The sequence below is a fragment of the Clytia hemisphaerica genome, unplaced genomic scaffold (genome assembly GCF_902728285.1).
Source record: "Clytia hemisphaerica strain Z4C2 unplaced genomic scaffold, Clytia hemisphaerica genome assembly, whole genome shotgun sequence".
Taxonomy (NCBI): Eukaryota; Metazoa; Cnidaria; class Hydrozoa; order Leptothecata; family Clytiidae; genus Clytia; species Clytia hemisphaerica.
This window is the reverse complement of record NW_027104495.1, coordinates 5,046-18,321: the sequence shown is the minus strand read 5'-3', so window position 1 is coordinate 18,321 and position 13,276 is coordinate 5,046. Positions and strand designations below refer to the sequence as shown.

The window sequence follows — 13,276 nt, the reverse complement described above, 5'->3', positions numbered from 1 at the left end:
GTACTTCTGACACATAAAGGGTTCTTGCTGAAAATGCACTTGATTAGAATGTTCTAAACCCGATTATGTATCCACAAATTAAACATCGGGGTAATATCGGGTAAATTCTTGAGAATAATAATTTTACTGACTTCTTTTTTTTACTGTTTAAAAGGAAATTATTTGCTGGAAAATAACTCTGAACAAAGATAATTCATAGAATTGTAAAATTAATTGAATTTGTGAAGTCACATCATTCCTTGACTTTCTAAAACAAAAATTTATCAAGAATCGAATTTTACCTTTAGTCTGCAAAAACGAAAACGGATTCACTTAGGTCATAACAAAAATTCCAAGATGGCGCACAGGAGGGCAGATAAAATGGGTCCTCGAAGAAAACAAGAGGACAAACACCTCAAAATCTTGAGAGATCTTGTTACCCAACCTCAAAATAAGAAATGCTTTGATTGTGGACAAAGAGGACCAACCTATGTAAATATGACGATTGGAGCATTCGTTTGCACTTCCTGCAGTGGACTTTTGTAAGTTTTTTTATAAAACCAAAGACGGTGTACTCTACGACCCTCGACATGGCCCGAGAATTCTCGGGCCTCTTCGGGCCATGTTCGGGCCGAGAGACCCTATCAATTATTTTGGCCCGAACATCACCCGAGTCATTCGGGCCATGTTCGGGCCATGTTAAATGTTAAATTGATTCAGCATGTCCAGTCAAACGAAATAGTACAAAATAAGATTTGTCTGTTTTGTTTATATCGCTCAAAAAAACTTTACGAGCTTCCCGTGGACACGCTTCAGTTTAAAACCAGGACCAGTTTACTAGCAAATATTTCCACCCTAAGTATATTTATAACTATGTTTTCATACCAAATAAGACATTTAATATTTATATGAATTTACAACATTCATATATTTAATATAATTAAGAGAAACCAAGTTTTTCTCAAAGAAAATGTTTAAAAAATTCAGTCCTGAAATTACACGCCTGTTTAAATCATGTTTTCAAAAATTGGCCCGATTGTGGCCCGTGCGTGGTGGCCCGCGTGTGGCCCGAACACGGCCCGAATTCTCGGGCCAGCACGGGCCATACTCGGGCTTTACGCGAATTCCAATAAAAGTTTTGGCCTGAGAATTCTCGGGCCATGTCGAGGGTCGTTGTACTCTAAACTAAAGAACCCTGCTGACGCACCGGACTGTCCGGTGTATTTGTTGGGTGCTGCATACAGGGAATTTTGGATGCTGGACATTTAGGTCAATTTTCAATGTTTTTGAGCACTTTCCTCCGAAAGTAACTTTTTTATTTAGTTGAGCATAAATTTTGATCTAACGAATCGAACTTATTAATAAATGACCCATCAAAATTTAAGTTAATCTTTCTTCTTTTCAATGAAATAGGAATGGGTCTTTTACAATTTTTAGATTTCTAGAAAATCAGTTTTAAAAAGAGAAACTTTTTTGTGGCGCACCCGGCAGTGTAGACCTAACTCTTCATACAAAAATTACGGGAAACGCATATTTGGACTTTGTACCCTATGCTGCACTCAAGCACTTCCCGCAAAGGCGGGACAAAAATCAGTTTTTTGAAGTTTGCAAAAAAACGCCACATAGAAGATCTTTCAAATTCAGTATGTGAATAGATCAGTAAAAAATACAACTTTTCTATTTTTCCTTTTTTTTGCAAAAGTTCTAGTAATGAAAATAAAGGAATATTGATAATTGAATACTATCCATTGATGATCTGCGGCACCATCGTAAAGCTAGAATCGCTTCGCGTACTCTTCGCATGAGAAAATGATTGACAGATTGAAGTTTTTCATCCCCGCGGTGCGCGCGGCGCGGGAGCTCGGGCGCTCTGCGAGAGTTCTCGGCCCAATCCTCGGACCGCGCTAAAATGGTAGACTGAGCTGTGATAGATCATTTCGATGGAAGTTGTTGGAATGTTTACAAGGCTCTTGACAGAATATTGTTTGTTTTATTGTCAATGATGACAGTGCCGTTATAAATTTTGTTAGATCTGACAAATGGATGTTTGTAAGTGCACTTTATAGTTTTGATTACCATTGAAGAATCATATTCTGGTTTTCATGTTATTAGATGCTGTTTTAGAGCTTTAGAGCTACACTGCCCGGTACTTAGACAATAATTTGTGTTTTTCCGAAAAATTCTAAGTGTAAGTGTTATGATTGGTGTTACACGTCTGTTCGTTGGCTTTTAAAATCTGCTCCCCACAGAGTTTATGATTTCTAGGGGGTCAATTTTCACTTAGTAGCAATAAACGCCCCTTCAGATAAACGCCTCCCCTCTAGGAGGGGCGTTTATTTGAAACATGTAGCAGTAAAATAGTATAATATGTAGGAAACTTAGATATGTGATAGTATTTGTATTCTTTCAGTATAGACCTTTTTTCAAAGAGGATGTCCTGTTGAATAATTATGTAGTCCAGCCATAAAAACAATGATAGAGCCATGCATAATTACTGTATCATGCATATTGTAATAATTATGCATGGTTTTATCATTGTTTTTCTGCTGGACTACATAATTATTCAACAGGGTGGCCTCTTTGAAAAAAGGTCTATTCCAACTGAGTTTTACCCATTTCAACATCCCAAATCGATATTATTTATACTAACTGAAAAGGCAGAATAAGGTTCTAATTCACATATCTAAAGTGACATTACTTATAAATTATTTAATAAACACCCCCTTTCTTTTAAACGCCCCCCCCCCTAGCATTGGAGCTTCTAAACCAAGGGTTCTTTTCATGTGTGGGTTCGAATCCCAGTCGGGACTCAACTTTGGCATCAAATTTGAAAATATCAAAGTTGAACTCTAAAAATGACCAACTAAGACCAACTTAGAAACATCCAAAATGATCAAAAACTCCAGATCAAAAATGGATTCAGCATGTAGCTGCTTTCTGATTTTTTTTCATGATGATGTTCATAGTGGGCACCCCCCCTGGATTCTGGGGGGGGGGTTGAGGATTTTCAGATTTTTAAAAATAGGTGGGGGTTGGGTTGATGAGAAATTTCAGGTGGGGGTAACCCTATGTAGGTGGGGGTAACATTTTTCAGGTGGGGGTTGTCAAGTTTTCTGTATTTAACTTCGTTTGATTTTGTACTTTTTTGTCTTTTTCAACTTTCCACATACTATACTAGATAAAAATATAAACAAATGACTGTCATAAGTTCTGAAGGTTAAAAAGAGTTCATCCATTACCTGTGACATATGTTTCCTAAAGGAAAAAAGGATAAACTGAATTTTCAGGTGGGGGTTCGAAGATTTTACAAATTTAGGTGGGGGTTGCTGAAAAAGGTGGGGGTTGGGCTGATATGAGATTTCAGGTGGGGGTAACCCTATGTAGGTGGGGGTGACCTTTTTCAGGTGGGGGTTGGAGGAGTGTTGCCCACTATGATGTTAAATGGTAATATTTTCAAATCTAAAGGAGCAAATTTGGGCCAATTTCCCTAAAATAGAGCTTTTGGATTTTGTGCACAATAGCCTCATTATTTTTTTTCTGATTTTTTACTCAATGATACGAAATGTTGATCCTCAAAAAAGTTTTCATTCAGGCTTATTGGTTAGCCCGGTGACCCTTCAAATGCCTTTTTTCTATTCAACGCTTAAGATAACAAAAATATTTCTCTTCACTTTCGTTTTGTCGTTAACCAAAAAAAAGTACCCACAATGCCTTGTTTTTTACAAAGCTTCATGAATGAGGATGAAAAACAAAAGTGGAATGTTTTGAAGCTCTCAGCGTCGAAATTTCTGCTAAATGATATTTTTTATGTTTATTTTCACTCACATCTTAGCTGTAATCACTCTTTTGGATCAATTTTAAAACTTATTTTAGCAAGAAGACACAGTAGCACCAGTTGTGTAACCGTTTTGTGTTGAATTAAGATTGAATAGAACTTCCAAGCTTTCATATGTGATACCATTTTAAGCTTTTAAACTTTCTTTATAGCACTCTGAGCTGAACAAAACTGTTTTTTCAGATTGGATTGTCAGCATCTATCTTAATAGGGCTTAGAAAAACATTTGAGAGTTAAAAACATGACAAAATCAATCATATTTCTTTTCTGGCAAATTTTTGTATTGCTCCACAACAGAGTCTATTTTGGTTTGTTTATATTTCACCACAAGCAATTAAACAACTTGTATACAACCTAGTTTTCTACTTTCTACCGGGTGCGCCACCAATAAGTAACCCACTTTGATTTGATATTGTAGGCAGTAGAAAAGAGATTTTTCAAAGATTGTTTTGGAATCATTCAGAGAAAAATCTAACTTAAAATTTGGTGTATTAATTTTAAATTTTACTTCATTGGTTCAGAGATTATGTTCAAAAACCTAAAATGTCAATTTTAAAAAATGTCAAAAAAGCCGAAAAACGAGAGTATCAATTGATGAGAGAAAGGACTTCTTTCACCAAAACATTAAAGTACAAAGTCTTGGTGGGAAAAATAATGTTGAATCAAATCATCATTGGGTCTGACCAATAAAGTTAATAAGCCATTTACTCTAGGGGCTGAGTTAGGTCTCGTATGCGCATCGGCGTATAGTCATTTTTTCTTTTGATCATGAAAGTATAGTCCTTGAAGAGTCAGAAAACGTGTGTGGCGTTATTTGGATCAGGCACAAATTTCCATAATGGCGGATTTTAGATTTTCAACCCTTTTTAGCCCTCTTGCTTGAAAAAAATATTTTTTTGACTTTAAACATAGACATATTATATACCAATCGATCACAAATTTTATGCTGATTAAGAAAAAGATCAGAATCATGGTCTGAAAATTTCGTTATCTGGAGATATGAAGCACTTTCGATGTCGATTTTTTGAAATGACTACTTTTGGTTCCAGATTTGCGTGGCTGTAACATTTGATTGGCTTACTTAATTTACTTGAAATTTTCGGAGGGTCTTGCCTACCGTTCAAATAATAAAATTCAGGAAATTTTTTTTCTCTACATGAATTTCGAAATCCATAATGGCGGATTCAAAATTTTCTTTCGTCACATGGGCTCTTAGGCTCTGCTAGACTAAGAAAAATATTTTTTGAGCTTAAAACCCTGCATATTATATACCAATCGATCAGAAATTTTATGCTGATTAAGAAAAAGGTCAGAACCATGGTCTGAAAATTTCGTTATCAAGAGATAGGAAGTACTTACGTTTTCTAAGTTTTGAAAACGAAAGTACTTCATAGCTCGAGATAGCAAAATTTTCAGACCATGGTTCTGACCTTTTTCTTAATCAGCATAAAATTTCTGATCGATTGGTATATAATATGCAGGGTTTTAAGCTCAAAAAATATTTTTCTTAGTCTAGCAAGCCTAAGAGCCCATGTGACGAAAGAAAATTTTGAATCCGCCATTATGGATTTCGAAATTCATGTAGAAAAAAAAATTTCCTGAATTTTATTATTTGAACGGTAGGCAAGACCCTCCGAAAATTTCAAGTAACTTAAGTAAGCCAATCAAATGTTACAGCCACGCAAATCTGGAACCAAAAGTAGTCATTTCAAAAAATCGAAATCGAAAGTGCTTCATATCTCCAGATAACGAAATTTTCAGACCATGATTCTGATCTTTTTCTTAATCAGCATAAAATTTGTGATCGATTGGTATATAATATGTCTATGTTTAAAGTCAAAAAAAATATTTTTTCAAGCAAGAGGGCTAAAAAGGGTTGAAAATCTAAAATCCGCCATTATGGAAATTTGTGCCTGATCCAAATAACGCCACACACGTTTTCTGACTCTTCAAGGACTATACTTTCATGATCAAAAGAAAAAATGACTATACGCCGATGCGCATACGGGACCTAACTCAGCCCCTAGAGTAATTTGACATTTCTCAGGGATTTTTTGAGCACTTTTTTTGTCAACGTGTACCAGCCAAAATACTCAATTTAAGATTGAGTTTTAGAAACTCAATCCAAATACTTTTAGCAAAATTTAACTTTTGTTCATACCTTTGCTGAGCAGATTAAAAAAAGTGCTTAGAAAAATCCCTGTTTTTGTCTATCAATCACATCAGATCAATCATTGTATGATTGGGTATTTTTACCAATCTAAGCCAAGTCACCAATCAGAATTTCTGTGGGGCTATTATAGTCACACTTAGAGCACACTAGAGCTCTTGGTCTCACCTTTCTAAATAAGAAAGTTTGGCTGGAAATGTATTTTGTTGTCTGTTAAAGAATTTGTTTAATATCATAGTTCTTTTGTTTATTTTAACAGACGGGGCTTGAATCCCCCTCATCGCATAAAATCTATATCAATGGCAAGTTTTACACCACAAGAAATGGAATTTCTACAATCACATGGCAATGAGGTTTTACTAAATTTTGTCTTTATTTTTCTAAACTTTTTTAAATCGTTTTTCTTTGAATTGATGTCCCTATTTGCAACAAACCAAAATGATAAGAACTGTTGATTTTTGGACCTACCCCGGTGGGGTGGGGTTCCTATAAATTAACCCATGTTCGTGATTGGCTCATTGAGATTGGCTCACATGAGATTGGCTCATTAGTTTTTTCTGATTTTTGGCACAAAGGTGCATGACCATAAACCCTTGAATGTGACGGAGCCCGATTTTCGAAAAAAAAAATTTGGGGGCAAATTTGGGCCAAAAAACGGCTTAAAAACAGCTTTTTTGGACTTTGTGAAAAATTGGATCATTAATTTTTTCTGATTTTTAGCATGAAAGTAGGGTACAATCATAGTTAAGGGATGGCTCAAGCAGATTTTTTGGCTCAAAAATCGCATTTTTATCTATAAGAACCACTTTTAATAAGAATACATCAATGTTTTTAGCCATATTATTATTATTATTTTTATTAGTTTTTTACGATGAAAATGTCACGGTGGAGGGTAATGATTTGAGTTTTCTGCAAACACTTATTATTTTTTTGGCTGAAAAACGAATCTTTATCTATAACATGAATTCCATGAGAAAATTAACATCTAGGTCAAAATTTCAAATTCAGAAATAACACAAGTTTTCATTTTCTCTTGAATATAAATATGTTGAAGTGTGAGAATCCAGAAAATCTTTCTTTAAAGTTGATTTTTCACGCTTCTGTGCTGGGGTGAAGCCTTTAATACAAAAAAATACAAAATTGCTTGAAAAAACCAAGAACTTTGCCAGAAACTTTTTTTATCCAAATATGATTGTATCAGTACATAAATCTGTGATAGAGTACTGACAACCATTATAGAAAACATATCAATAATCAAAATCTGCTTTGCTTAACTCCTATTTGTTTTTTTCTGGCTGTTATGCATGCCTACCCGACTGTCCGTTAGTCACACTGATAAGAAGAAAAGTTCCAATGAAAGGCAAGGGAAGCTGCATGTTTCTTTTATTTTTGTCTTAAAAACAGAAGTACTATGACCATAAAATAAGTGCAAAATTTTAGCCCTAAAGGTTGAGTGGGTAGCTCACAAGAGGCTCATCAAAAAGTGTCCGTTAGTCACGAAACTCATTCTACCTGAGATGAAATTTTCATAAGATCACTTTTTCAAAATGGTTGGTTTCTAACACCTTATTGCAAACAAATTGAGGCTAAACTTACCAAAAATGAAGTATTTTTTCACTAAAAGTTGTTTTCTGTTAGTAAACATGGCAATTGTCCGTTAGTCACGAAATAGATTTAAAATTCAGAGTTCGGAGAGTATAATAGACGGCACTCGCTTAAAAAACCATGTATTTTGTTCTTATTAAAGCTATTGTGACTATATTTACCCATTTTACCCATAGATATATGTTAAATGGTCAATCTTTTCTTTGTGTGTGCATTTTACATTTTCGTGACTAACGGACTAGTTGTCATAATAGGGAGAATAATCCTTTTCCAAAGTAAATAAATAAAATACCCTTACCCTATTTGTCTGTCTTTGTCCTGATTCAACAAAGAAACAATGCAGTGCAAAAAACACCCATAAAAACTCAACAGATCTTCATATTTCAAAATTTTCAAATTTTTGGGATCTATGAACTTGACAGGAACGGTACCACACAGAGAAAAATGAGATTTCTTCTATTCTTTTAGGCTTTTTTCATTCTATTGATATAACATTTCACCCCTAAAGCACCAAATATAGGAATGGTTGGATTGCCTCGTCAGAATCATTAAAAAACCGTTTTGTCCGTTAGTCACGTTTTTAAATGACCGTTAGTCACAGCATTTTTTGCCCAATTTTTGTCATATTTTCTTACTTTGACAATTTTTTTTCAAAATTAATTTTGAAACATAAAATTCAACCTTTCCTCTAGTGAATTTAAGCAAAAAACCCAAACTGTAGCTTTAGGAACAGCACTTTACAGCTGATTGTAAAAATGTCCCATTTTAGATGTTAATTTTTGTGTCCGTTAGTCACGGGCCTATTAATTGCAATTTCTGACCAAGTGAAAGTCAAGAGAAAAAGTTTTATATGGTTCTTTAAACTTTGACCCCCACTGATAGTTAACACACCAAAAGAAGTTTTATTCCTATTTTCAAGCTTGACTTCTAGCCTGCTAAACAGTGGAAATGTCCGTTAGTCACATATGGAATTCATGATAAGAATCACTATTTATGAGCATATATCAATGTTATTAGCCAAATTGTTTTTTTACTATTATTTTTTCTAACAGAAGAAAATGTCACGGTAGAGTGCGGCGGTTTGAGTTTTCTGGAAACCTTATTTATTAAGCTGTGCATTTTTCTGATAGTGGTTTTTATAAAGAACAGAAAGAAAAGCGCTTAATAGCTTTTTTATTTCTTTTTCAAAAATCTTTTTCAATAGTGTTGATAGTTTCTCTCAATAGATATGCTTTCATTTTCTTTATTTTTTTGTATTTTGACCAGTTATGTCTTATGTGTTTCATTGTTTCACTGTTCACTGATTAGTTTGATAACCAGGTAGGTCCATAAAAGTATCGCTTGTTTAATTGTGATTTGACAAATTTGATTTTTTATACAGCATTGCATCATGATTAGTGTTTTCAATATTTTCTCTCTTCCATGTTCATTCAAGGTTTGTCGGAGTACATGGCTTGCATTATGGGAGTCAAGTGCCGCACCTGAACCAGATTCTCGTGAAGAACAAAAAGTGAAAGATTTCCTTGGGAAAAAATATGAAAGGAAAATGTGGTACAGCAGTAAACCAAAGGCAAAAGCACAAGCAGCAGAACCTGAAGCAAAACCGTTGAAAACATTGTTGGGTGAAAATTCCCCTCAAGTTATTGTAGGCTCTAAACAAGAACAAAAGTCTGTAAGTAAAACAATTGAGTTTTGAGCTGAGTTGCATTATTATTGTTGTTTTTAAAAATTCTGAGTATGAAATTCCATAAAGTTTAATATTAAAAAAATTCAGCATGAATGTCACGAGTGAAAAGTTATCCACAATAATAATAAAGTGATTATTTCATAATAATGAAATTAATTATCAAATATCATCTATACCAATACTATTTTAATGGTCATTCTGTATATATTTTTCGTGTAAACAATATTTCGACCTGCTTGGTGCAGGTCTTCGTCAGGTCTAAACAATACAAACGGTTGAAGGCGCTACCTTGACTTTTTTTGACGTCAAAAAAGTCAATGTAGTGTCTTCTCCCTAATGTGCGAGAGCATTGGCTTCCAAAACCTAGATGTCACATACTGACCATCGTCTAAATTAAGACCATGGTCACTATGTGGCGCCGTCTGACGGAATTGGATTTCCAATGCTTCTCGCACTTTTCTATCAAATTTGTTCTCTTCAGTCTTTAAAAGCCTAGCTTCGTTCCAATTAAGTCCTTGGGTACAGTCTTTAGCATGGTTAGTTATACCCGAAATGTTCCATTTTTCATATTCATCTTCTGGTTCAGAACCAGGAACCAGACAACCGACAATCGAAATGATCCAGAGCAACTACCAATCGTTAAATTACCTTGGATACCTGGTCTGAGCCCAAAACTGAGGAAATCCTTCCGAAATGCTGGGTACAGAACAGTGTTCAAGAGTGGTTCAAATCTAAAAACTTTGCTAACTTCTAAGAACAAAAGCCGACTACCACCTAACAGTCATCCTGGTGTGTATATGATAGAATGCGAATGTGGTAAAAGATATGTTGGCGAGACCGGGTTAAAGATATCCACACGTGTCAGCCAACACAAAAAGAACGTTGAAGATGAAAAATGGAACATTTCGGGTATAACTAACCATGCTAAGGACTGTACCCAAGGACTTAATTGGAACGAAGCTAGGCTTTTAAAGACTGAAGAGAACAAATTTGATAGAAAAGTGCGAGAAGCATTGGAAATCCAATTCCGTCAGACGGCGCCACATAGTGACCATGGTCTTAATTTAGACGATGGTCAGTATGTGACATCTAGGTTTTGGAAGCCAATGCTCTCGCACATTAGGGAGAAGACACTACATTGACTTTTTTGACGTCAAAAAAAGTCAAGGTAGCGCCTTCAACCGTTTGTATTGTTTAGACCTGACGAAGACCTGCACCAAGCAGGTCGAAATATTGTTTACACGAAAAATATATACAGAATGACCATTAAAATGTTATTTAAACTATACCAATACTGAAATATTCCAGCATTCAATCATTTCTACTTATAGGCATCCATAAAATTACCACAATCTGCTGCACCTACCCCTCAACAACCTGTGTTACACCAACCTGAGAAGAAATCTAATTTCGACCTCCTTGGTGACCTGGGTGGTGACCCTTTTGCTTCATCTGCTCCACAACCCACAGCAAGTAGTACGTAATGAAATTCCTTTTTAGAAACCTGTAAACTTTGGTTCTTTAAATGCATTGATTTTGTGGAGTCTTATCCATTGATTTAAATTGTTTGAAGAAAATCAAAAGTCTAAATTTTCAATTTATCAATAAAAACCAACAAATAAAATGTTGAATATTTTCAGACTCAGCAGATGCTTTTGGAGTGTTTGCACAGCCACCACCAGCCCAAAACCAACAAGCGCCACTTTTTGATGCTTTTGGTACCTCTTCTACAGCTGCACCAAAAGCAAGTCAACCAACAGCAAACGCTTCTTTTGATTTCTTTGCTTCTTCCGCTGGACCAGTATCGACAGCTTCCTCTTCTGCTACTGATTTCTTTGCCATGTCTTCAAATACAAGTCAACAACCAGCAGCATCATCGTCTGCATTTGGAGTGACTTCTGATGCAGGTAATCTCATCAAATGCTAGTAGTCTTTGAAATGGTAACAATGAACAATTTTGAAAATTATTGAATACAATCTCGTGCTCAATTAATTGTTTATAGCAGAAGTTCCCCTGCACAAGTGCACATATTGTTTTAGACCCCCTAAAAGATACATTATCTTTCTTGATAATAATATGGATACTACTATTTTATTTTATTTTGTAAGGTCTTTCAGTTGGAAACAACAGCGGTGGAGATAAATATGCTGCATTCGCTGATCTAGGTACATCCTCCACATCAATATTCGAGAGTCAATCCTCCTCAATATTTGGTAGCAGTAGTTTTGGATCCGCTCCAGTGTCTTCCAGTACACAGTCAATTTTTAGCAACAATAACCCTATGAACAATACACAACAACAACAATCAAGTAATAATATCTTTGGAGCACAACCGACACAACAACCTTTTCAACAACAAGGGCAAATATCAAATTTTTCGCAACCACAGGCTCCTCAACAGGCACAACAAAATCCGTTTATGACTTCAAATAATGTTCCTCAACAACCAGCCCAACCACAAAAACCATTGAATCCATTCCAAAATTTCTCGGCATCTGGCGGAAGCACAATGTCACAAGCAGCACAGCTCGATAATTTTGGTTCCAGCATGGTGAACAATCAGAACAACTCTTGGGGCACAACCGCCTCTAGTGCAAATAGCCAATCTTTCTCTAGTAACAATATGTTTTCAACTCAATTTAATGCTCAGACATCTAATACTGGGTTTAGTATGCAAGCAAACCAAAGTGCATCAACACAGCCTGTTTATTCCAATAACACAAATTACACTCAACCGCAACAACAACCCCAACAACAACCCCAAACACAACAACAACAGAACTTTGGCGGTAATATTTTCCAACAACAACAGCAGCAGCAACCGATCAGTCAAAATAACATGTTTGGAAATTCACAACAAAATGCACAACAAGCTTTTAATGCAGCACAACAGTCAAATGGCTTTTCTTCACAACAAAGTTTTGGCAATTTTGGAGCACAACAACAGCAGTCTGCAGCACCTCAGAAACCATTTGGTGGGGTGCAAATGCCAGGTTTTGGACAACAACCTTTTCCTCAACAGCCACAACAACAACAACCACAGCAACAAAATTTTGGAACCTGGGGCCAACAACAGCAGGTACTCATTTTTTGAATAGTTTTATCCAAGAAGTTCGATTCAAAGCCAGAAAATCCTTTAATTCCTTACGTATTTATTGACATGCTGACGTGACTTATTGTCCATTTAATTGAAATTGATTTTTACAATTTCGAGGTTCCATTTATACCACTGTTTGTGACAGAAAGAAAGCACAGGTATTATGTATTTTGAACTAATTAGAAGATTCAACCAGTAGCGTTTTCAAGGGGTGTCGGAAAATTTGTGTAGGAGAGCGCAATTTTGTTACGAAGTTATTATCTTTTAATGTTATGAATAGATAGTTACTTTGTCATAAAAATCTGCTCTCCTACACAAATTTTCCGACACCCCTGAGAACCCTACTGTTCAACTAAAGCCAAACGATGACCACCCTAATGCCTTCATAATAAAGTTTTGTCACCATTCTTTTCCAGGCCATTCCACAACAACAACAGCCAGCAGTAAAATTATCCAATAACCCATTTATGTGATATGCTAATGGTTACAAAATATAAAGAAGAAGTGGGCTATAGGTGATTCCAAAACAATACGATTTGGTGTTTCGCTACGTTTCTGGCTGTATACCGTAACATGTATTTGAACACATGCAAGGGTATCAAAAAGAAGTATTTAGTGTTCAGAAATATACATGATTCTAATGGATCATTAGAATTCGATTTTGGTGAACTTTGAACCCTTTACAAATTGGGCTAAAAGGAGAAAAATCAAAATTCATAAGACTTCTTACTTTTTGAACTAGCAATGTTCTGATTATGTCTTGATCAACTTTTTTTTCCAATTAGTGATTTGAGGAACTGAAGGGTCATTATGATAAACTTCATGGTTTTTTGCTTACAACTCTTTGTAGAATTCAAATTAGGAATAAGGCAGAGTAAAATAATTTTCTATAAAGTTTCCAT

The 13,276-nt window shown here is 35.3% G+C and overlaps 1 protein-coding gene across 1 annotated transcript; it reads left to right on the top strand.

Annotated features, from left to right (window-relative positions):
* Positions 1 to 254: 254 nt before the first annotated feature.
* On the top strand, positions 255 to 12,974 carry LOC136821665 (arf-GAP domain and FG repeat-containing protein 1-like). Its single transcript, XM_067077874.1, has 7 exons — positions 255 to 521; positions 6,244 to 6,337; positions 9,025 to 9,261; positions 10,608 to 10,752; positions 10,917 to 11,183; positions 11,386 to 12,356; positions 12,791 to 12,974. Exons 1-7 carry the CDS (start codon positions 337 to 339, stop codon positions 12,845 to 12,847), a joined length of 1,956 nt encoding a protein of 651 aa, XP_066933975.1. The 5' UTR covers positions 255 to 336; the 3' UTR covers positions 12,848 to 12,974.
* Positions 12,975 to 13,276: the final 302 nt, after the last annotated feature.